Below are 26,128 nucleotides of genomic sequence, written 5' to 3' on the forward strand. Positions count from 1 at the left end.
GTATAGGTTTGGCACAGCTTTTCTTCCAAGGAGCAAGTGTCTTTTAATTTCATGGCTTCAGTCACCACCTGCAGTGGTTTTGGAGCCCAAGAAAATAAATTCTGTCACTATTTCCACTGTTTCCCCATCTATTTGTTATGAGGTGAGGGGGTCAGAAGCTATGATGTTAGTTTTTTTAAAGCTGTATTTCAAGCCAGCTTTTTCACTCTCCTTGTTTACCCTCATCAAGAGGCTGTTTAGTTTTTTCTTTCCACCATTATTATTATTGAAGTATAGTTGATTTACAATGTTGTGTTAGTTTTCACTGTATAGCAAAGTGATTCAGTTATACACACACTATTTTCAGATCCTTTTCCCTTATAGGTTAGTACAAATGTTGAATACAGCTCCCTGTCCTATACTAACTGTTCCTTCTTGACCTGCATCCAAGATTCTCAGGAGACTGGTAAGGTGGTCTGGTACTCGCATTTCAAAATTTTCCAGTTTGTTGTGATCCACACAAAGGTTTTAGCATAGTCAATAAAGCTGAAGTAAATGTTTTTCTGGAACTCCCTGTCCATCATATCTTAGACTTAAGAACAACCTGATTTCGTTATGACAAGAACCTGCTTCCGTTCAGTTTCCAAAGATGGGCATAAACCAGGACAAGCACAGAAAAGCAGATCCATGTGCTAGACCCTCTACTTAGCACTGGAGAAGCTGGTTTGAGAGAAATAAATCAAGCCATATTTGCAAAGATTGGCACCTTGGCTCCGGGTTGCCCTCCTGACTCTGAATTATGGTGACTTCAACTTTGGAATTGTTCTATCATCTTTGGCCTCTATATTTTCCAGTCACTTCCATCTGGAAGGAAAGAATTGAAATTGGCTAAGTAACCCCCACAAACCATACATGAGGATCAAATATTGCTTGATCTTCTAATGTGAAATGGCCCTTATTCTTGGTACTTGCCTTTCCTTATGTGCGTTGTTTTCCTTGTTTACATAGTGAGGGGACTAAAGCAGAGCTCAATGGAGCTGGGATTACAGCAGAACCAAAGCATAGCAGCTTGGGATTTTTTGTTTTGTTTGTTTGTTTTCTTTTGTTTTCATCATCTTTCTGCCAGTTCCGGCCACCTCCTTTCCTCTGGGACATGCTGAATTCAGCAAGTCCAGCTCTATCAGTCCTGACCTCTGAGCCCATTGGTTTCTAGTCATCTGATAAAGCCTCTGCTGCAGACAAAACCTGCCTCTTTCCCTCCTCAGAGCACACTTGCAACCAAAGCTGCATATTCCTGTTGTGGGGCCTCCTTCCAGCCTTACATTTCAGTTCACTATCTTCAGGCATCTGGGACATGGCTCTCTTTTTCTTCTTGATCTTTGGTGAGTATTTCTGCTCCTTTGGGTCTAGGCTTCAGAGTACTCTGGAACTTTGATTGGGGGAAGCCTTTCCTTGCCCATCTGGTACAGATCTAGGTATCTTTCAAGGAAAGTCTCTACTCTCCTTTCTCTATATCTGGTAATTATTCTAAATCCCCAAAGCCACTTAATCTGTACTCAGTTTATAATCCACCTTGATTACCAGAAAACTTTCTATTTCCCTATATTCATGCTATCAATTCAGTAATAATTTATACTATTGCTTTTTCACACAAATTTTCCTAAATGCACTATTTATAAAAAGACAAATAAATGGACCATGGGTAACAGCAAGAAAGGAAGTAGAACTGCAGGACAAACACCTTTCATTGATCATATTGATTCTTCTCAAATGTATTTCATGTGTTTCCCTAGTTTTTCCCAGTTTCTTATTGCTCAGATTAATTTAGAGTAAATTGAAATTTTGGAATCAAAGAGATATGTATTCAATTTTTGCTCTTTGATTTCTTAGCTGTCTGAATTTTAAAGTTATCATAGCCCTCCAAAATCTCATTCTCATATCTGTGAAGTAATGTTATGTTCCTCAGAGGTTTGTTAAGAGCCTTTCCACAAGATAAAAGAGCCTGCTAGGTCCCTCCCCTAATCAGTCACATCCATTTTAATTTTCTTGATGATCTAGTATACCACTGAAACCTACCAGTCTCTCAGTTGGGCATTTGTGTGTTCTATGCACAGTTCTGGTCACATTTCTAAACACCCATACACCCCTTATGTTACCTAGCAGATAGTTCCCCACCTCCTCTTGTGAAGTTACTATTGAATCTCTTAGGCTTACCTTCAGTTGCGTCTCCTTCATGAGTCTTTCTGACCTGTGATACTTATGGTGATCAACCCCACTACAGAGTTCTCAAGTTATCTTTGGGCTATGTCACTTTCACACCTATCATGCTCATCACATTCAGTTTCCTTTGCATATATACATGGTTTGTGTTCTTTATTAGACTTGTAAGGTGCTATTCATGATATAACCTTGAGTTTTAGGCAATTGCAGACAAAGTCTTTTTGAGTCATGTTGCAAAGCAAATATTTGGAAGAAAATATTCCAGGACAAGTCAATGAAATACATGGATTTGCCTAAAAAGCTCTAGGCTGGAAGTCCAATGATATTAACTCCTTCAGAAAGACCCTATAAGGTGGGGTGGTATTGGGGGATGATGAGTTTTGCAGTTCAAAATACTGGGTTTCAGAAGCCACTGATAGTCACAGGACTCTCTCTATAGCATTTGCTGTTGTTCAGTAGCTGAGTCGTGTCTGTCTCTTTGCGACCCCCTGGACTGCAGCATGTCAGACTTCCCTGTCCTTCACCATCTCTCAAAGTTTGCATTAGGCTGGAGCCTAACGAGTAGATGAGTCTGATTACACAGAGATCTTGTAGGAAGAAACTCTGATCACTCAAAGATGTGCTGATACTTTAACCTGGAAGTTTGGAAATTAGCCTAGAGCTGCTTTCTGAACCCTTAACCAGGTTCAGCAAACCACAGCCTGGAAACTAAGAATGGATATTACATGTTTAAACTGTGGGAAAAGTGAAAGGAATAATATTTTGTGACACATGAGAATGACATGAAATCTAAATTTAATTGTTCATAAATAAAGGTTTATTGGAACACAGCCAGGCTTATTCATTTACATGTATATGGTTGCATTGACAGAGCTGATTGGTTATAACAGAGACTGTATAGCCCATGAAGCCTAAAATGTTTGCTATTTGGCCTTTCACACAAAAGTTTGTTGACCATTGTCTAAATGCAGTGTCAGTGAACACAAAAAATACTGCCATTTTCCTCTATGTGAAAGCTTGCTGCTATGAACAGCAACCTGTGAATGATGCTGGGATTCTTGGCCTCTGGAAGAGAGACATTCAACCTGTGGCCAGTGATGAGGCTGGGTTGCCAGAGCTTTTTGTGTAATCAAGTTTTATTAAAGTATAAAAGAGATAGAGAAAGCTTCTGACATAGACATCAGAGGGGGCAGAAAGAATATCCCGTTGATAGTTTTGAGCAAGGAGTTATATAACTATTATCAAGCTGCTTATTAAAGAGAGAGAGAGAAAAAAAAAAAGTCTCAAAGCTGAGAGTGACACCAGGCCCTTCACCGAGAACATGCATTTTGAGATAGCCTTGACACAAGGTGAGTCATCCCAAGCCATAGAACAACTAACATTAATCCTGAAGAAAGGCAGATTTCCAAGCAAATACATAGTTTCATTAACATAGCTTAAGAGAACACTTCCATGAGTAAAACACACTGATGTGTTGAGCTATTACGTGTTCTGAGACAGGCAAATCGACTTGAAGAAAGGTAAATATGGTAAATACATTAACATAGCTTAAGAAAAACATTTCCATAAGAAAAATGCTTTGGTTAGCTCAAGATTTGAGAAAAGTTAAGTACAGGTGGAACCAGGTGTTGTCACGGCAACACAGAATTTTAAAAGAACTCTCCTTTTAATTTAGTATCAATTCAGTTCAGTCACTCAGTCGTGTCCGACTCTTTCCGACCCCATGACTGCAACATGCCAGGCCTCCCTGTCCGTCACCAACTCCTGGAGTTCACTCAAACTCACGTCCATCGAGTCAGTGATGTCATCCAGGCATCTCATCCTCTGTCATCCCCTTTTCCTCCTGCCCACAACCATCCCAGCATCAGGGTCTTTTCCAATGAGTCAACTCTTCACATGAGGTGGCCAAAGTACTGGAGTTTCAGCTTTAGCATCATTCCTTCCAAAGAAATCCCAGGGCTGATCTCCTTCAGAATGGGCTGGTTGGATTTCCTTGCAGTCCAAGGGACTCTCAAAAGTCTTCTCCAGCACCACAGTTCAAAAGCATCAATTCTTCGGCGCTCAGCTTTCTTCACAGTCCAGCTCTCACATGCATACATGACCACTGGAAAAACCATAGCCTTGACTAGACGGACCTTAGTCGGCAAAGTAATGTCTCTGCTTTTGAATATGCGATCTAGTTTGGTCATAACTTATCTTCCAAGGAGTAAGCGTCTTTTAAGTTCATGGCTGCAGTCACCATCTGCAGTGATTTTGGAGCCCCCCTCAAATAAAGTCTGACACTGTTTGAACTGTTTCCCCATATATTTCCCATGAAGTGATGGGACCAAATGCCATGATCTTCATTTTCTGAATGTAGAGCTTTAAGCCAACTTTTCCACTCTCCTCTTTCACTTTCATCAAGAGGCTTTTGAGTTCCTGTTCACTTTGTTTCCTAAGGGTGGTGTCATCTGCATATCTGAGGTTATTGGTATTTCTCCCAGCAATCTTGATTCCAGCTTGTGCTTCTTCCAGCCCAGCGTTTCTTATGATGTACTCTGCATATAAGTTAAATAAGCAGGGTGACAGTATATAGCCTTGACATACTCCTTTTCCTATTTGGAACCAGTCTGTTGTCCCATGTCCAGTTCTAACTGTTGCTTCCTGACCTGCATATAGGTTTCTCAAGAGGCAGGTTAGGTGGTCTGGTATTCCCTTCTCTTTCAGAATTTTCCACGGTTTCTTGTGATCCACACAGTTAAAGGCTTTGGCATAGTCAATAAGGCAGTTTTTTCTGGAACTCTCTTGCTTTTCCCATGATCCAGCGGATGTTGGCAATTTGATCTCTGTTTCCTCTGCCTTTTCTAAAACCAACTTGAACATCTCGAAGTTCATGGTTCATGTATTGCTGAAGCCTGGCTTGAAGAATTTTGAGCATTACTTTACTAGCATGTGAGATGAGTGCAGTTGTGCCGTAGTTTGAGCATTCTTTGGCATTGCCTTTCTTTGGGATTGGAATGAAAACCGACCTTTTCCAGTCCTGTGGCCACTGCTGAGTTTTCCAAATTTGCTGGCATGGTGAGTGCAGCACTTTGACAGCATCATCCTTCAAGATTTGAAATAGCTCAACTGAAATTCCATCACCTTCACTAACTTTGTTTGTAGTGATGCTTTCCAAGGCCCACTTGACTTCACATTCCAGGATGTCTGGCTCTAGGTGAGCGATCATACCATCGTGATTATCTGGGTCGTGAAGATCTTTTTTGTGCAGTTCTTCTGTGTATTCTTGCCACCTCTTCTTAATATCTTCTGCTTCTGTTAGGTCCAGACCATTCCTGTCCGTTATCGAGCCCATCTTTGCATGAAATGTTCCCTTGGTATCTCTAATTTTCTTGAAGAGATCTCTAGTCTTTCCCATTCTGTTGTTTTCCTCTATTTCTTTGCACTGATTCCTGAAGGAGGCTTTCTTATCTCTCCTTGCTATTCTTTGGAACTCTGCATTCAGATGCTTATATCTTTCCTTTTCTCCTTTGCTTTTTGCTTCTCTTCTTTTCACAGCTATTTGTAAGGCCTCCCCAGACAGCCATTTGGCTTTTTTGCATTTCTTTTCCATGAGGATGGTCTTGATCCCTGTCTCCTGTATAATGTCACGAATCTCCATCCATAGTTCATCAGGCACTCTATCTATCAGATCTAGGCCCTCAAATCTATTTCTCACTTCCACTGTATAATCATAAGGGATTTGATTTAGGTCATACCTGAATGGTCTAGCGGTTTTCCCTACTTTCTTCAATTTAAGTCTGAATATGGCAGTAAGGAGCTCATGATCTGAGCTACAGTGAGCTTCCCGTCTTGTTTTTGCTGCCTGTATAGAGCTTCTCCATCTTTTGCTGCAAAGAATATAATCAGTCTGATTTCAGTGTTGACCATCTGGTGATGTCTATATGTAGAGTCTTCTCTTGTGTTGTTGGAAGAGTGTGTTTGCTATGACCAGTGTGTTCTCTTGGGAAAACTCTATTAGCCTTTCCCCTGCTTCTTTCTGTATTCCCAGGCCAAATTTGCCTGTTACTCCAGGTGTTTCTTGACTTCCTACTTCTGCATTCCAGTCCCTTATAATGAAAAGGACAGTTTTTTGGGTGTTAGTTCTAAAAGGTCTTGTAGGTCTTCATAGAACCATTCAACTTCAGCTTCTTCTGCCTTACTGGTTGGGGCATAGGCTTGGATTACTGTGATATTGAGTGGTTTGCCTTGGAAACAAACAGAGATCATTCGGTCGTTTTTGAGATTGCATCCAAGTACTGCATTTTGGACTCTTTTGTTGACCATGATGGCTACTCCATTTCTTCTAAGGGATTCCTGCCCACAGTAGTAGATATAATGGTCATCTGAGTTAAATTCGCCCATTCCAGTCCATTTTAGTTCACTGATTCCTAGAATGTCAAAGTTCACTCTTGCCATCTCCTGTTTGACCACTTCCAATTTGCCTTGATTGATGGACCTAACATTCCAGGTTTCTATGCCTTGCTTCTATTACAGTCACCTCCACAGTTGGGTATTGTTTTTGCTTTGGCTCCATCTCTTCATTCTTTCTGGAGTGATTTCTCCACTGATCTCCAGTAGCATATTGGGCACCTACTGACCTGGGGAGCCCCTCTTTCAGTATCCTATCATTTTGCCTTTTCATACTGTTCATGGGGTTCTCAAGGCAAGAATACTGAAGTGGTTTGCCATTCCCTTCTCCAGAGGACCACATTCTGTCAGACCTCTCCACCATGACCGCCAGTCTTGGGTGGCCCCATAGGGCATGGCTTAGTTTCATTGAGTTCTACAGGCTGTGGTCCTAGTGTGATTAAATTGATTAGTTTTCTGTGAGTATGGTTTCAGTGTGTCTACCCGCTGATGCCCTCTTGCAACACCTACCGTCTAATTGGGTTTCTCTTACCTTGGGTGTGGGGTATCTCTTCACGGCTGCTCCAGCAAAGTGCAGCTGCTGCTCCTTACCTTGGATGAGGGGTATCTCCTCACCGCCCCTTCCTGACCTTGAACATGGAGTAGCTCCTCTAGGGCCTCCTGCGCCTGTGCAGCCACTGCTCCTTGGGTGTGGGGTTGCTGCTCTCGGCTGCCACCCCTGACCACAGGAGTGGGGGAGAAAGGAAAAAAAAAAAAAACAAAAAAACATTTGACACTTGCAGTTTGTTTCTTCCAGTTGGGGGCCCCTAGCCTTCCTTCCTGTTACCCTCTCATATGCTTTTGAAGACATCTTTATCCTCCCCAACCGTGCATCTGTTGTGGAATCTGGAGTCACAAAACACACCTCAGAGAACACTCAAGATAGTGGAGTACAGTTTATTATGCCAGCAGGTCCAAGGGGAATCAGTTCCCAACAAGGATCCTGATGTTTCTGAGACGCCCAGTTTTGTAGCCACCTCTCCAACCCCTCACTATGTGACTGGTTATATGATAGCAACCTGTTTGTTGTATATGACTGAGTTTTACAACAAATAGGTGCTAGGAGAACAAACTATGGTTAAGGGTGGTGGTGGTGGTGGGGGGCAATGATTATACATCAAGGGGGGTATCTCCATGGTTAATCTAACAGGAGAAGCCTGACCTCAAATACAATCTCCATTTGTCATCTGTAGGGAGGGAAGTCTCCAGCAGACCTGGTTTTCACTAGCAACAGTTTTCTCACTATTGGACAGGTTCAGTCCCAGTTCACATCCAGTCTTTAAGATGGATGACAGGCTTCAAGATGGGAGTCTCTCTTGCTTCTCTCACACTGGCCCCAATACATCTTCCCAGAAACCTCCAACATGTTTTCCTGTTGGACTCAGATCACCACACTTCTAGTTTAGGTGGTCATCACCGATCAATCTAATAGATTTAAATAGAAAATCAAAACTATCCATGCCGGGGGGTAGCCAACATCAGATGGAAAGGGAACATGATAGGTTTAGTTAGCAATGGTAGAGTGGGTCTTTTTGGCTCTTAGTCAGCATCCATGTGTTATTTTAGGCTGGTCATTCTAGGAGGAGAAGGAGGAGAAGGAGGAGAAGGAGGAGAAGGAGGAGAAGGAGGAGGTCTCAACAAGGTCTAACCTTGGAGGCTGTGTAATTACCTCTCTGTCCCACAAAGTTCAACAAAACTTTCTAGAGAGTTGTGTTTTTGAACAAAGTCTTGGCAATAGACTACTTGATCTCATTCACTTCTCTCTCTCTTTTTTATTTGCTCAGCCTTTTGCACCGGACCTGGACTTTTAGGTAAGATTTTTTGGGGTCCTAAGAGGGTGGACTTTCAGCTCTGGAGAGTGGAAATTTTGATTTCCCAGGGCCAGGGAGAGAGGTTGTGGTTCAAAGGAGCCCCAGTAGATTTTCTTTCTGGTTTCACAACCCACTAGTCTTATATGGGTAGATTTCCACTTCCAAAACTTAGAGAAAATTTGAGTGGTTTATACTGCAAAGGGATTCCTCTCCGTTTGGCCTGTGTGACCCAAGACGCTAGCCCAGCTCTAGCTCCATCATCTAACAAAGCAGATGGCTTTCTTTCAGGCTCAGAAGACACCTCACCTCCTGGGAAGTAAACTTTCTTTTGCCCTTCTATATTCTACTACTTCCTGGTCCCTCTGCCAACTTTAATGTTATCATTGAACTAGAAATGCATCAGCCTCTGTGCACCTCATGGCTTCATCAGAGAGTGCAGGCTGGATTTCAGTGGCCGCTGGCCACCTCTTAAAGGAGTCTTTCAGCAGAGCACAAACAGTTCAACTGAGGAGAGAATGGGGAGGCACAAAGAGAACTAGTCTGTGGAAGAGGAAGCTTCTGATGGTCCAAAAATCAAGGGGACTGGTTGAGGATTATGAGTTTCTTTGACATTGTCTCTTCAGCCTATTCTTTCTCTTGATAGTAGAGGCTTTATGAGAGAGGGGCAGCTGCAAACTCTGCTATGAGTGTGGAGGACCTTACACCCTGCTGGGTCAATTTGCTTCCTTAAAGAAATGCTGCTTCTGGGTCCCAGACCAATACTCAGATGACCTGGTTTTTCTCCTCTGGCCTCCAGGGTTATGCCTTGCTGCAATTGCCAGGAGACAGCTGCCCTCTTTATACCCAGGGAGGGAGGACCCACCCCGGGTCCTTGTCTCTCAAGCCCTCGCTAATAAAGTAGGCTAAAACACTGTCTAGGACACAACTGCCCTGATGAGCTCCTTTGTTCTTCTCTCTAGCTTTTAAATCTTCTCAACCTTTCCCTTCCCTTTAGCTGCATTTCTTTGATACGTATTCTCTTTCTCTCTCTAAAACATATTTCTTCTCTCCTACAATGTGATCTAGTCCTCTATTTCATGGAAAAGGAAAACTTATTTAAAACCAGAATTTGAGGGCTTCCCTGGTGGTCCAGCAGTTAAGATGCCATGCTTCCAATGCAGGGTGGTAGATTTGATCCCTGTTTGAGGAAGTAAGATCCCACATGGCATGTGGCATGGCCAAATAAAAAGTAAACTGAAAATTTTATAACTCAAAATAAAATAAAATAGCCTGTGCATGATACTGATACTGAATATTTGCTAGAGCAAACAATAATGCTTATCAAACTCTAATCTTAGTTACAATGATCCAGAAGTTATTTCTTGATGGCTTATCTTGAATTGTATATACATGCCTTAAACTTCAGAGTGCAACAATGGGAACTTTTCTTAGTTTTTTATAGTTCAATTTTAATTTTTTTCTCTAACCTCCCGTCCTCATGTCATTTTCCTGAAGAAAGTATAGAAGATGAGGAGAGAAACAAGAACAAATGAATAAACCAAATATAAACTTCTCAATGCAGTTTAAAATCAACCAGGCCAGACATCTTTCACCCAACTACTTATTCTGTAAATTAATGCCAAGTTATAGGGAGTTTGTGCAGAGTTGAGACAATGTAGGCAGTAGATATTTGGGTCCTGAAAAATTGTATTTCATTCACAGAGGTGTCTGAGTCGTTCCATGCAGCCCATGTTGCCCTATACTGTTCATAGTCTGAAAGACCACTGGCCACATATACAGTAGTTGTCCCTCCAGGTACAACAGAGCTCTCCCTGGAGGCTTGGCAAACTTAGATCTTCTTTATCACTATTCTCTCTGGGGCTGAGAGGACTTGATGGGATTGCTTCAAGCCTATTAAATAGAATCTTCTTGAGGACAGCAGTGCTAGCTATTTTGAACATCACTGCTCTGTGTGTTCATAAAACAGTACTTGGAATGTAGTCTCTGAAATTTGTTTCCTGATAAGCTCTTCCATTGTCTCCCTACACAGTCTTCATCAGTTCAGTTCAGTCACTCAGTTGTGTCCGACTCTTTGTGACCCCATGAATCGCAGCACGCCAGGCATCCCTGTCCATCACCAACTCCCGGAGTTCACTCAGACTCACGTCCATCGAGTCCGTGATGCCATCCAGCCACCTCATCCTCTGTCGTCCCCTTCTCCTCCTGCCCCCAATCCCTCCCAGCATCAGAGTCTTTTCCAATGAGTCAATTCTTCTCATGAGGTGGCCAAAGTACTGGAGTTTCAGCTTTAGCATCATTCCTTCCAAAGAACACTCAGGGCTGATCTCCTTCAGAATGAACTAGTCGGATCTCCTTACAGTCCAAGGGACTCTCAAGAGTCTTCTCCAGCACCACAGTTCAAAAGCATCAATTCTTCGGCACTCAGCTTTCTTCACAGTCCAACTCTCACATCCATATATGACCACAGGAAAAACCATAGCCTTGACTAGACAGACCTTAGTCGGCAAAGTAATGTCTCTGCTCTTGAATATACTATCAAGGTTGGTCATAACTTATCTTCCAAGGAGTAAGCATCTTTTAAGTTCATGGCTACAATCACCATCTGCAGTGATTTTGGAGCCCCCCTCAAATAAAGTCTGACACTGTTTCCACTGTTTCCCCTGTTTCCCCATCTATTTCCCATGAAGTGATGAGACCAGATGCCATGATCTTCGTTTTCTGAATGTTGAGCTTTAAGCCAACTTTTTCACTCTCCACTTTCACTTTCATCAAGAGACTTTTGAGTTCCTCTTCACTTTCTGCCATAAGGATGGTGTCATCTGCATATCTGAGGTTATTGGTATTTCTCCCGGCAATCTTGATTCCAGCTTGCATCTCTTCCAGTCCAGCGTTTCTCATGATGTACTTTGTATATAAGTTAAATAAGCAGGGTGAAGTATACAGCCTTGACGTACTCCTTTTCCTATTTGGAACCAGTCTGTTGTTCCATGTCCAGTTCTAACTGGTGCTAACTGACCTGCATACAGATTTCTCAAGAGGCAGGTCAGGTGGTTAGGTATTTGCCGGGGTCTAGCCCCGGTGGATCCAGGGTGATTCGAAGGTGGGGGGATGGCGTCAGCGTCTTTGGAAAAATACATATTTAATTACAGACATATAGAGAGATTAGAAACGGATAGTGTAGTAGGAGATAGTGTAGTGGAGAAAAGGAGGCTGAATCCGGATGGGAATTCAGCCAGAGAAATGGGAGCAAGAAAGAAACGGATAGTGTAGTAGGAAGATTAGTGGAGAAAAAGAGGCTGAATAGCTTGGATTACATGGAATAGCATCCATGCTCCAGATGGGAATTCAGCCAGAAAAACGGGGACAAGAAAGAAGCGACATGGGGGAATCAGTCTTTCTGGAAACTGAATCGATTTCTTTATTTTGGGGTTTGCTTATATATACACGGGGTTCAGCAGTCCCTACCTTTATCAAAATCAGGTGTTTCGCATAAAAAGGTCTTAGGGATTTTATGATCCTTTCTTCCTGATAACTGGAAAACTTATTTCTTCCAAAGGTGTTTTTTCTTAAACCAGGCACCACCCTCCAAATAAAGTTACATTCCTATAGGGTGAAGGTGTAGTGAGTTACAGTCAAGAAAGGAATTTATTTAACCCAAGGTTAACATGATTAATCTTAAAGGTTAATGCTTATTTCTCCTATATGCTTAAAGGTTAATACTTACTTCTTCCTATATGCTAGTTATATTCATTATAAGGGTAGGGAACATGGAGATTTAGCAGCAAACATCAGCCCAACAAATGAAAATCCTTTCACCAATGCTCCCCTTAAGATCTATTTAGTCTTAAGATAGTGATAAAGTTACATTTTTCCATAGCAAGGACACAGTGATTTATAACAAAGTACAGTGATCTATTACAAAAGAGAAAATCCATTAACTCAAAAAGTTTAGTATTGCTAACATCAAAAACTACTATATTTCCTTTACTATATTCCAAATACATTGATTAATATATTCCCAGGTGCCTAGGGATATGGAGGCCTGGCGGCAATCATTGACTCAACAAGAAGAAAAAGCCCTATGCTAATTAAGACTCTCAAAATACTCCAAAACTCTCTGTGCTGTTTATGGTTGAGAGGTAGTAAACAATCATGTGTGTAGTGGCAGGAGTATGGATAATCCTGTCACACAAGCTAGTCTGTCAGCAGAGAGGTGTGATCTGAGACATCCTTGTCCCACCCAGAGCAGGGAATTAGCAGCAATTATTGACACAACAAATGAAAAACCCTTCACCAATATAATTCCTAACCAACCCACTATACTAATAATTTCTAACTCCCCAAAAGAATTTGCCTTTAGTAAGTCTAAAACATCTCGTGCCTCTCAGATTGGGAGGCTGTAAACAATCACATGTGGCCAGACGAACCTATACAGGCAGGCTAGATAACCTTCAGAGGAGTCTGTAATCTGAAACACTCTTGTCACCCCCAAGAATTTTTATTGCCTTGGAGCTGCACGTTTACTCCTTCTCCAAGAAAAACGGTTATGGAGGAAAGCATAAAACAGACTCTGGTTTTGGGGTTAGATGCTCAGGAATAGGGAGTTTCCTGAGGCTTGATCACGCCTTTGCGTATGCCAAGCCTCCTTCCTCATGACCTTTGCCATGGGCGGAGTTCCTCACGCTGGCCCCTGACAAGTATTCCCATCTCTCTCAGAATTTTCCAGTTTATTGTGATCCACACAGTAAAAGGATTTGGTATAGTCAATAAAGCAGAAATAGATGTTTTTCTGGAACTCTCTTGCTTCTTCCATGATCCAGCAGATTTGGCAATTTGATCTCTGGTTCCTCTGCCTTTTCTAAAACCAGCTTGAACATCAGGAAGTTCACAGTTCACATATTGCTGAAGCCTGGCTTGGAGAATTTTGAGCATTACTTTACTAGCATGTGAGATGAGTGCAGCTGTGGCGTAGTTTGAGCATTCTTTGGCATTGCCTTTCTTTGGGATTGGAATGAAAACTGACCTTTTCCAGTACTGTGGCGACGGCTGAGTTTTCCAAATTTGGTGGCATGGTGAGTGCAGCACTTTGACAGCATCATCTTTCAGGATTTGAAATAGCTCAACTGGAATCCCATTACCTCCACTAGCTTTGTTCATAGTGATGTTTTCCAAGGCCCACTTGACTTCACATTCCAGGATGTCTGGCTCTAGATGAGTGACCATAGCATCGTGATTATCTTGGTCATGAAGATCATTTTTGTACAGTTTTCTGTGTATTCTTGCCACCTCTTCTTAATATCTTCTGCTTCTGTTAGGTCCAGACCATTTCTGTCCTTTATCGAGCCCATCTTTGCATGAAATATTCCCTTGGTATCTCTAATTTTCTTGAAGAGACCTCTAGTCTTTCCCATTCTGCTGTTTTCCTCTGTTTCTTTGCATTGATCACTGAAGAAGGCTTTCTTATCTCTTCTTGCTATTCTTTGGAACTCTGCATTCAGATGCTTATATTTTTCCTTTTCTCCTTTGTTTTTCACCTCTTTTCTTTTCACAGTTATTTGTAAGGCCTCCCCAGACAGCCATTTTGCTTTTTTTGCATTTCTTTTCCATGGTCTAAGTCTTGGTTTCCTCAGAACTTACCTGGAGACTCTGTGAAGCCCATCTCCCACTCCCAACACATAGAATCTTCTAGACCCAGTTTTAGGGCTCTGAGACTTTGAGGCTCTGACTTTCTCTTACCCAGCACTCTCTGTATTTCTTCTGAGCTAGGTTCTTGGACATGGGAAAGTGTTATTGGAAGTATCAAGAATGGTTGGGAGTGGATCATTGATACTGAGAGAGAGAGTCAGGTTGTTTAGCCCAAATTATGTCTAGACATCTCCATGCTTTCAGTGCAGGGGAAATAGATACAATCTCTGGTCAAAACCCCACAATCTCACAGTGGCTAGAATGAAAACCATGTTACAGAAAGTTAATCAGGATGAAAAATGACAGGGTTATGTTCCAGATTAAGGGAGAAGATAAAGCCCCAGAAAAACAACTATGTGAAGTACAGATAGGTAACCTTCCAGTAACATAATTCAGAATAATGATAGTTAAGATAATGATAGTAAAGATCATAGGATCTCAGACATAGAATGGAGAAGATGGAAGAGATGTTTACCAAAGGCCTGTAAGAACTAAAAAACCAACAGAGATGAACCACACACTAGAAGGAATCAGTAGCAGAATAACTGAGGCAGAAGAACAGATAAGGGACCCGGAGGGCTGCATGGTGAAAATCACTGCCACAGAACAGAATATAGAAAAAAGAATGAAAACAATGAAGACCAGACTAACAGGCCTCTGGGACAACATTAAACACACCCGCGTTTGCATTATAGGGGTCCCAGAAGGAGAAGAGAGAGAGAAAGGACCCAAGAAAATATTTGAATAATGGATGAAAATTTCCCTAAGATGGAAAAGAAATATTTAAACAAGTCCAGGAAGTGCAGAGTCCCAGGCAGGATAAATTCAAGGAGGAACACAATGAGACACACACATAGTAATCAAACTGACAAAAGTTAAAGGCAAAGATAAAATATTAAAAGCAACAAGGGAAAAATGACAAATAACATATAAGGGAACTCCCATGAGGCTGTAAGCTGATTTCTCAACAGAAACTCTACGAGCCAGAAGACAATGGTATGATATATTTTAAGTGAAGAAAGAAAAACCTGCAACCAAGAATACATTACCCAGCAAGACTCTCATTCAGATTTGATGGAGAAATCAAAAGCTTTCCAAACAAGCAAAAGTTAAGAGAGCTCAGCACCACCAAACCAGCTTTACAACAAATGCTAAAGAAACTTCTCTAGGCAGGAAACACAAGAGAAGGAAAAAACGTACACAACATAAACCTAAAACAATGAAGAAAATGGTAATAGGATCATACATATTGAAAATTAACAAATGTAAATGAATTAAATACACCAACTACAAGACTTAGACTGATTGGGTGGATGAGAACATGTGTAGGTATGCACTTACACTTACCACAGCACTCTACTTAACTCCCCAAAGTGTATGTAATTATTTTATATTACTAGGTTAATCATGTTTCCATTATGGCTTGCAACTGTAGTTATCTTTTATTTTTTGTCTGTCTGTTGATTGTGAAATTAATAAACATCTTTTACTATTGTGATCATATAACTAGTAGCCACTTAATACCATTGACCATTTTTCCAGTCAACAGAAAAATAAAAAAATTCTGTATCACTAAAACTACCATTTAATAGAAAAACCTGTAGTCACTTTTCAAAATCCAGATGCATATTAGAATTATCTAGGAAGATTTTGAAAAATTCAAATGCTGAGGGACTGCTTTTTATTTCCAAAGCTCCAGATGTATTTCTAATGAGCCACCATGTTTAAAAACAACTGGATATATGATGACCTTTTACTTTTATCTAGTCTGTTTCAATTTTTCTATTTCATGTTCAGTGCTTCATGTTTTAGTTTCATTTAGTGTATGTTTTCCAGCTTCTCAGTCTTTTTTTTTTTTTTTTTCTGATGTTTTCTCTCAAGCCTTTATTGAGCATAGTAGAAAAGCTTTGGTATACATATATATATAGTTTGTATAATACATGTATTTTAGAAAACATACGATTTTTTGCTTAGCTAAAACACTTATGACATTTTGATTTCACTTGTTTGACCTAGTATGAATAGAATGCTAAATTTCTAATTGATATTCACTCAAAACCTTCAATTAGTTCCACATATTTTGGCATCTAGGGTTACTGCTGGTAATTTAGAAAGTTTATTATCTTAGATTTTTAAAAAACTGAATGAGGCTTGAAAGTTCCAATCCAATTCTGAGAATATAAAGGTATACTATGTTGTTAAGAAAAACCAAACAAACAGCAAGCTAACTTGTGATATAGTACAATGGCAACCCACTCTAGTACTCTTGCCTGGAAAATCCCATGGATGAAGGTGCCTGGTAGACTGCAGTCTACGAGGTTGCACAGAGTCAGACACGACTGAAGCGACTTAGCAGCATTATTAACTGAAATACAGATTTTGTTCAAATTTCACACAAAAATGCATGTATATATGCTATACTTTGTTTGGCTGGAAGGTAATTACAAGACAAACTAAAATTTTATGCAACGTATTATTGATATGATCATTATAGCATTGTGCATCTGAATTCCTGTAGGAAATATACTTTTGAAATACTCATATGAAGCACTTATTTGTACCAAATCCAAAGGTAGGGATATTAAGCCTGTTTTTCCAAGTTTCACCAAGGGCCGAGTAGAAATACAGCTTAAATTATGATAATAATAAAAGAGTGTAGCAGAACCAGAACTCAGAGATGGAGTCCTGGAGCTCCTCTTCCTTGTCTACCCTTTTGACCCCCACTTTCTCACCCTTCAGTTCTCCACATCCTGAAAGTGGTAGAAGAATTCCAAGAAGACTGCATACATGCCTGAGTACTCTCTAGGCCACTCCTAATCTGCAGCCAATATCTCATTTCTTTGCAGAGTCTTCACCCAAAGTGCGACTGGTGGGAGGTCCCCATCGCTGTGAAGGGCGGGTGGAAGTGGAACGGAATGGCGAGTGGGGCACTGTGTGTGACGACGGCTGGAACATGAAAGATGTGGAAGTGGTGTGCCGGGAGCTGGACTGTGGAGCAGCCAAGGGGACACCCAGTGGTAATTTATATAAGCCCCTGGCGGATGAAAAACAAAAAATCTTCATCCAAGAAGTCAACTGCAGGGGGACGGAAGATAAATTGATTAAATGTGACCAGCTGGAAGACGTTTATGATTGCTCCCACAGCGAGGATGCAGGGGCAATATGTGAGAGTGAGTATGGCAGGGCTCAAGGACTATATGCCAACTGCCCATAGCCCGCATGACCACTCTTTGTCCTCTTTATCTTTATTCTCCACCGTGAACTAATGGTTAACTGATTCCTTGTCCTGCACTCGCCCTTTCTCAACTGTGGACCCTGGAGACAAAAATATCCTCATCTAGAACTGTTATGCCTCCTGGAACAGTGGCACTAGTGATAAAGAACCAGCCTGCCAATGCAGAGACTTAAGAGACGTGGGTTCAATCCCTGGGTGGGGAAGATCCCCTGCAGGAGGGCACAGCAACCCACTCCAGTATTCTTGTCTGGAGAATCCAATAGACAGAGGAGTCGGCGGGCTGCAGTCCATAGGGTCACACAGAGTCGGACATGACTGGAGCGACTTAGCACCCACAGTTGGTTGACCTAATGATTATCTCTTAGTTTCAATCTTAGTTCCTTTCTTTCTTTCTTTTTTTTCTATCTATCCGAGAACCTGATTCTCTTCTTTACACACATCCACATGCACAGATCTAATGACCACTAAACCTTTGTATCTAAAGCTCATTTGGAATTATAGGGAAGAAATGAGCTCCCAAAATATACTGTAACTTTGTCAGTTTCAAGGAGTCTATCAGCTAGTTAGGTAGACTGGAGATCCTCATAGGAAATTAACACACAACAACTGGGCATATATATGTATGCATGAGTGCATGCTCAGTTGCTTCAGTTGTGTCGGACTCTTTGTGATCGTATGCACAGTAGCTTGCCAAGCTCCTCTGTCCATGGATACTCCAGGCAAGAATACTGGAGTGGGTTGCCGTGCCCTCCTCCAGGGGATCTTTTCCATCTAGGGATTGAACCCAGCCAGGTCTCCTGAGTCTCCTGCATTGCAGGTGGATTCTCTACCCACTGAGCCACCTGGGAAGCCAATACATACACACAGACACAGACACAGACACAGACACACAGACACACACACACACACACACACACATATTCAACAATTGTATATATACAATTGTTGTGTTTCTTTATTACATTCATATATTTGCTGTCTATGCATTAATAATTTTTTGTATGTCTATCTACTTTTCCATTAGACTGTGATTTGGCTAAGGATCTAGTCTATGTTTCTCTTTGTTATTCCAGTTTTTTATCAGTTAGTTCAGTTCAGTTCAGTCACTCAGTCGTGTCTGACTCTTTGCGACCCCATGAATCACAGCACGCCAGGCCTCCCTGTCTATCACCAACTCCTGGAGTTCACTCAGACTCAAATCCATCAAGTCAGAGATGCCATCCAGCCACCTCATCCTCTGTCGTCCCCTTCTCCTCCTGCCCTCAATCCCTCCCTGCATCAGAGTCTTTTCCAATGAGTCAACTCTTTGCATGAGGTGGCCAAAGTACTGGAGTTTCAACTTTAGCATCATTCCTTCCAAAGAACACCCAGGGCTGATCTCCTTCAGAATGGACTGGTTGGACCTCATTATAATCCAAAGGACTCTCAAGAGCCTTCTGCAACACCACAGTTCAAAAGCATCAATTTTTCGGTGCTCAGCCTTCTTCACAGTCCAACTCTCACAACCATACATGACCACAGAAGAAACCATAACCTTGACTAGACAGACTTTAGTCGGCAAAGAAATGTCTCTGCTTTTCAATATGCTATCTAGGTTGGTCATAACTTTTCTTCCAAGGAGTAAGCGTCTTTTAAGTTCATGGCTGCAGTCACCATCTGCAGTGATTTTGGAGCCCCCAAAAATAAAGTCTGACACTGTTTGAACTGTTTCCCCATCTATTTCCCATGAAGTGATGGGACTGGATGCCATGATCTTCGTTTTCTGAATGTTGAGCTTTAAATCAACTTTTCACTCTCCACTTTCACTTTCATCAAGAGGCTTTTGAGTTCTTCTTCACTTTCTGCCATAAGTGTGGTGTCATCTGCATATCTGAGGTTATCGATATTTCTCCCAGCAATCTTGATTCCAGCTTGTGTTTCTTCTAGTCCAGTGTTTCTCATGATGTACTCTGCATATAAGTTAAATAAGCAGGGTGACAACAAACAGCCTTGACGTACTCCTTTTCCTATTTGGAACCAGTCTGTTGTTCCATGTCCAGTTCTAACTGTTGCTTCCTGACCTGCATACAGATTTCTCAAGAGGCAGGTCAGGTGGTCTGGTATTCCCATGTCTTTCAGAATCTTCTACAGGTTATTGTGATCCACACAGTCAAAGGCTTTGGCATAGTCAATAAAGCAGAAATAGATGTTTTTCTGGAACTCTCTTGCTTTTTCTATGATCCAGCAGATGTTGGCAATTTGATCTCTGGCTCCTCAGCCTTTTCTAAAACCAGCTTGAACATCAGGAAGTTCATGGTCCACGTATTGCTGAAGCCTGGCTTAGAGAATTTTGAGCATTACTTTACTAGCATGTGCTGCTGTTAGTCGCTTCAGTCGTGTCTGATTCTATGCAACCCCATAGATGGCACCACCAGGCTCCCTCGTCCCTGGGATTCTCAGGCAATAACACTGGAGTGGGTTGCCATTTCCTTCTCCAATGCATGAAAGTGAAAAGTGAAAGGGAAGTCACTCAGTCGTGTCTGACCCTCAGCGACCTCATGGACTGCAGCTCACCAGTCTCCTGCGTCCATGGGACTTTCCAGGCAAGAGTACTGGAGTGGGGTACCATTGCATGTGAGATGAGTGCAATTGTGAGGTAGTTTGAGCCTTCTTTGGCATTGCCTTTCTTTGAGACTGGAAAGAAACCTGACCTTTTCCATTCCTGTGGCCACTGCCGAGTTTTCCATATTTGCTGGCATATCAAGTGCAGCAGTTTCACAGCATCATCTTGCAGGATTTGAAATCTCAACTGGAATTCCATCATCTCTGTTAGCTTTGTTTGTAGTGATGCTTTCTAAGGCCCACTTGACTTCACATTCCAGGATGTCTGGCTCTAGATTACTGATCACACCACCGTAATTATCTGGGTCGTGAAAATCGTTTATGTATAGTTCTTCTGAGTATTCTTGCCACCTCTTCTTAATATCTTCTGCTTCTGGTAGGTCCATTCTATTTCTGTCCTTTATCGAGCCCATCTTTGCATGAAATGTTCCCTTGGTATCTCTAATTTTCTTGAAGAGCTCTCTAGTCTTTCCCATTCTATTGTTTTCCTCTATTTCTTTGCACTGATTGGTGAAGAAGGCTTTCTTATCTCTTCTTGCAATTCTGTGGAACTCTGCATTCAGATGCTTATATCTTTCCTTTTCTCCTTTGTTTTTCACCTCTCTTCTTTTCACAGCTATTTCTAAGGCCTACCCAGGCAGCCACTTTGCCTTTTTGCATTTCTTTTCCATGGGGATGGTCTTGATCCCTGTCTCCTGTACAATGTCACGAACCTCAGTCCACAGTTCATCAGGCACTCTGTCTATCAGATCTAGGCTGTTAAATCTATTTCTCACTGCCACTGTATAATCGTAAGGGATTTGATTTAGGTCATAACTGAATGGTCTAGCGGTTTTCCCTACTTTCTTCAGTTTCAGTCTGAATTTGGTAATAAGGAGTTCATGATCTGAGCCACAGTCAGCTCCTGGTCTTGTTTTTGTTGACTGTATAGAGCTTCTCCATCTTTGGCTGCAAGGAATATAATCAGTCTGATTTCGGTGTTGACCATCTGGTGATGTCCACGTGTTGAGTCTTCTCTTGTGTTGTTGGAAGAGGGTGTTTGCTACGCCCAGTGCATTTTCTTGGCAAAACTCTATTAGTCATTGCCTTGCTTCATTCCACATTTCAAGGCCAAATTTGCCTGTTACTCCAGGTGTTTCTTGACTTCCTACTTTTGCATTCCAGTCCGCCCTAATGGAAAGGACATCTTTTTTGGGTGTTAGTTCCAAAAGGTCTTGTAGGTCTTCATAGAACCTTTACACTTCAGCTTCTTCAGCGTTACTGGTTGGGTCACAGAGTTGGATTGCTGTGATATTGAATGATTTGCCTTGGAAACGAACAGAGATCATTCTGTTGCTTTTGAGATTGCATTCAAGTACTGCATTTCAGACTCTTTTTTTTTTTCATAATCAACTTTTATTGTTTACATAAATAGATTAGACAATACCTTTGCAAACATGTTTTCTCAACATACTTATATTACAACACATGACATTTCTTAATGAAAGTTATCTGTTAAATCTTTTCACAGAGGGAGTGGGAAGAAGTAAAGAAACAGGAGGGTGTCAAAATAAGATTTCTAAACTAATCTTCAGTGATAGGCCTAAAACATTTGGCAATTATTTCCTTTTATAGAGATCACAGGATTGTAAGTTTGAAACATATCAAAAGTGCAGTGCATCAATTTAATTAAAAACACCAGTAGTGTTAAATACATTACCTGGGCATCAAATTTCCCTTTCTACATATATTCAGAGTCACGTCATTTTACACCTATTAAATAACAATTGAAAACAATAACCATCAAAATTTTAAATCCCGGATCTGGATTACATCAAGGTAGTAATAATGTTTTCTAAAATCCCAATGTATCTGTTCATCAGTAAAACATAATAGTTGACAATGTCGCCAGAGAGTAAGTTTTTCATGTTTGGAAAGACAATAATCTTGTAACACCTGCTATTAATCAGGTTACTGAGCTGATAATACATTATGATTTTTTTCAAACCTATGTTTCTACTTGAACAAAGCACAAGTTGTCATATCAACACAGTAAGTCCCCTACATACAAAACTTCACGTTTCTAACCTTCAAAGATGAGGACATGCGCTCGCATGTCCCATCAGGTAAGCTCACATATCTAGTGTACACTGTCACATGCGTGCACCCTGTACAAGTGGCTGTGCTTTCGTGTACTTTACTGTACAGTGCTGTAGAGTACGGTATTTTTATTTCAAGCCCAGGATGTCTGAAGCAAGCAGAAAAGCAGTGGTGATTTAGCTGGTATCCCCTATTGCTGATGATCTGGAGGTTTTCCATCTCCCACCTCCTTGAGTTAGTAACTCTCCTCACCTGTTCAGTCAATGACAGCCCGTGTGCCATCTGCTATACTATATTACTGTACTTTTCAAGGTACTGTACTATACAAGTAAAGATGTTTATTTTTTGTGTTTACATATTATTTGTGTGAGAAGTCTTATAAATCTATTACAGAACAGTACTATATAGCCAATTGTGTTGGTTGGGTAGATGAGCTAATTTTGTTGGACAAATTTGACTTACGAACGTGGCTCTCGGAAGGGAACTTGTTTTTACATAGGGAACTTACTGTACCAAATACTTAATCATTCCTGATATGAGGAATCATCTTCATATTAGTACTTCTTTGTTGTGCCGTTTAGTCTTGATATCATTAAACACAATGAATTTTACTTTAATGAATATGCACAAATTAAGGCAAAAGGACATAGCCCAGTCCCCTCAATAATCTATCCTCTTACTTTAAAAAACTGCTGTTGAGGCTATACAAATTACAGATCTGCTGGCTAGAAAGACACAATTTGTCCCTTAGAGCAACATCCAGTATTTGGAGCCTGAGGTTAAAATAGTGGTACACATGGCATGTTCCCTTGATCTACCATTATGAGCATTCCTCAGCTATACCCACAATACTGATTTTTCAAATGATCCTGTTCACTTGCTATGCCTCCTAGCGGTAACGTATGTAGATTATTTTTCCTTGATTAAAATTTTTTAATAATTGGGAAATAATCTACTCAGTCTTTGTGCACTCTCCATTGAATAATTTTTCATTTTTATAACCATTTCCTCCAAGGCTATTGTGCTTTTCTTCTGCCATTTTCTTCACATAATTAAGAGGTCCAGTCCCCTCAAAGGAGGAGGGATTTCTGAATGAGCCTCCAATTCTATCCCACAAGGTGAAATACTGTCCATAATTATAGTCAAAGAGCATATGGTGGTCTGTGTGATGAGCCGAGCCATTAATAAAAAGGCTTTAAGAGCTGGGGAACACGAAAATCACCATCATGAATGGAAATTGTCCAGATATTGACCAAGATGTACAAGCCTAAATAAACTACCTTGTGTAACGGGAAGATAAAAGGGTATATGTGGTAAGGCAGACTCTGAAGGAAGCCGTCCAGAGGGTGAAAAGCATGACTCGCAAATGGAGTTGGAATCTTCCAGACATGATGAGGTTTGTGTAAGCGCTTATAAACAAGTCTATGATGAAGGCCTCTGTGAATCCAGTCGATCAGCATGTCAGTGAAGAAGAGAAAGGACAAGACACTAGCAGCAAGCTGAAACCAGCCATATGGAAACTCTCCTATGCCATCATAGAGTCTGCTGTAACCTCTCACCTCTAGTAGGAACAGTAAAACCGTGGGGATGCTCATCCATGGCATTGACTGGACAGAATGCACAATCTCTCGAGAGACTTGATTCTTTAAAAATTGTGGGTGTTTCATTAATAAATGATCATAGACAAAATAATAACTCAGTGTTGCAAAGAAGAAATACAGTATAAAAGCACCAAGATTTGTTACAATCAGGAGAGTGATAGCTTGTCGGAAGATGTTGTCCTCTGGCCATGTGGCTGGATATATGTACGGTGTAAAAACATAATAATCTGCAATACTGAGTACAAGATCCATCTTAGCCCCTAGAAAGAATTGGCCGCCCGGGCCCAGCCGCCAACTTGGTTCCTCCGGGGCACCTGCAGTTCCAGCTAGTGGATCGCCGCGGTCAGCCAAGCAGCCGAAGTCTGCATTTCGGACTCTTTTGTTGACCAAGATGGCTACTCCATTTCTTCTGAGGGATTCCTGCCCACAGTAGTAGATATAATGGTCATCTGAGTTAAATTCACTCATTCAGTCCATTTTAGTTCGCTGATTCCTAGAATGTTGATGTTCACTCTTGCCATCTCTTTTTTGACCATTTCCAATTTGCCTTGACTCATTGACCTGTCGTTCCAGGTTTCTATGCAATATTGCTCTTTACAGCATTGGATCTTGCTTTTATCACCAGTCACATCCACAGCTGGGTATTGTTTTTGCTTTGGCTCCATCCCTTCATTCTTTCTGGAGTTATTTCTCCACTGATCTCCAGTAGCGTGTTGGGCACCTACTGACCTGGGGAGTTCCTCTTTCAGTATCCTATCATTTTGACTTTTCATACTGTTCATTGGGTTCTCAAGGAAAGAATACTGAAGTGGTTTGCTATTCCCTTCTCCAGTGGACCACATTCTGTCAGACCTCTCCACCATGACCCGCCAATCCTGGTTGGCCCCTCAGGGCATGGCTCAGTTTTATTGAGTTAGACAAGGCTGTGGTCCTAGTGTGGTTAGATTGACTAGTTTTCTGTGAGTATGGTTTCAGTGTGTCTGCCCTCTGATGCCCTCTTGCAACACCTACCATCTTACTTCGGTTTCTCTTACCGTGGACGTGAGGTATCTCTTCACGACTGCTCCAGCAAAGCACAGCCACTGCTCCTTACCTTGGAATAGGGCTATTTCCTCACCACTGCCCTTCCTGACCTTGAACGTGGAGTAGCTCCTCTAGGCCCTCCTGCCCCCACCCAGCCCCTGCTCCTTGTCGTGGGTTTGTTCCTCTTGGTTGCCACCCTGACCTCAGGCGTGGGGGAGAGAAGGAAAAAAAAAGAAAAAGAAAAAGAAACAATATTTGACACTTGTAATTTGTTTGTTCCACTTGAGGACCCCTAGCCTTCCTGCCTGTTACCCTCTCATTTGCTTTTCCAGACATCTTTATTCTCCCCAACCGTGCATCTGTTGTGGAATCTGGAGTCACAAAGCACACCTCAGAGGACACTCAAGACAGTGGACTACAGTTTATTACACCAGCGGGTCCAAGGGGAATCAGTTCCCAACAAGGACCCTGATGTTTCTGAGAGGCCCAGTTTTATACCCCCCTCCCCCATCCCCTGCTATGTGACTGGTTACTTGTTAGCAACCTGTTTGTTGTATATGACGGAGTTTTACAACAAATAGGTGTTAGGAGAACAAACAGTTAAGTTAAGGGTGTGTGGAGAGTGGACAATGATTATACATCAAGTGGGATATCTCCATGGTTAATCTAACAGGGGCAGCCTAAGCTCAACTACAAGCTCCGTTTGTCATCTGTAGGGAGGGAAGTCTCCAGCAGACCTGGTTTTCACTAGCAACAGTTTTCTCACTCTTGGACAGGGTTCAGTCCCAGTTCACATCCAGTCTTTAAGATGGATGACAGGCTTTAAGATGGAGTCGCTCTTGCTTCTCTCACACTGGTCCCAACACATCTTCCCAGAAACCTCCAACATGTTTTCCTGTTGGACTCAGATACTGCATCACTACACTTCTAGTTTAGGTGGTCATCACCGATCAATCTAAGAGATTAACATAGAGAATCAAATCTATCCATGCCTGGGGTAGAGCTAACATCAGATGGAAAGGGAACATGATAGGTCTAGTTAGCCATGGTAGAGTGGGTCTTTTTGGCTCTTAGTCAGCGTCCATGTGTTTTGTAAGGCTGGTCATTTTAAGAGGAGAAGGAGGAGAAGGAGGAGGTCCCAACAAGGTCTAACCTTGGAGGCTGTGTAATTACCTCTCTGTCCCACAAAGTTCAACAAAACTTTCTAGAGAGTTGTGATTTTGAACAAAAATTGACTACTTGATCTCATTCACTTCTTTCTCTCTTTCTCTCTTTTTATTTCCTCAGGCTTTTGCACTGGACCTGGACTTCTAGGTAAGATTTTTTTGGGTCCTAAGAGGGTGGACTTTCAGCTCTGGAGAGTGGAAATTTTGATACCTGGGGCCAGGGAGAGAGGCTGTGTTTCAAAAGAGCCACAGTAGATTTTCTTTCTGGTTTCCCAACCCACCTACTCAGTCTTATATGGG

At 41.6% G+C, this 26,128-nt stretch overlaps 2 protein-coding genes across 2 annotated transcripts in view; one reads left to right on the forward strand and one right to left on the reverse strand.

Annotated features, from left to right (window-relative positions):
- Nucleotides 1-17,337, forward strand: part of CD5L (CD5 molecule like) — a 35,026-nt gene extending 17,689 nt beyond the window's left edge. The window contains exon 6 of the mRNA XM_052637293.1: nt 16,970-17,337. Coding sequence (XP_052493253.1) covers nt 16,970-17,337 — 368 coding nt within the window. The remainder of the gene's footprint in view (nt 1-16,969) is intronic.
- A 5,653-nt stretch (nt 17,338-22,990) lies between these two features.
- Nucleotides 22,991-23,891, reverse strand: LOC128045497 (lathosterol oxidase-like). Its single transcript, XM_052637995.1, is given in 2 exon segments — nt 22,991-23,227; nt 23,229-23,891. Coding segments are annotated over 2 exon segments (900 nt in total).
- Nucleotides 23,892-26,128: the final 2,237 nt, after the last annotated feature.

This window comes from Budorcas taxicolor, chromosome 3 (assembly GCF_023091745.1).
Source record: "Budorcas taxicolor isolate Tak-1 chromosome 3, Takin1.1, whole genome shotgun sequence".
In the NCBI taxonomy this organism is placed as follows: Eukaryota; Metazoa; Chordata; class Mammalia; order Artiodactyla; family Bovidae; genus Budorcas; species Budorcas taxicolor.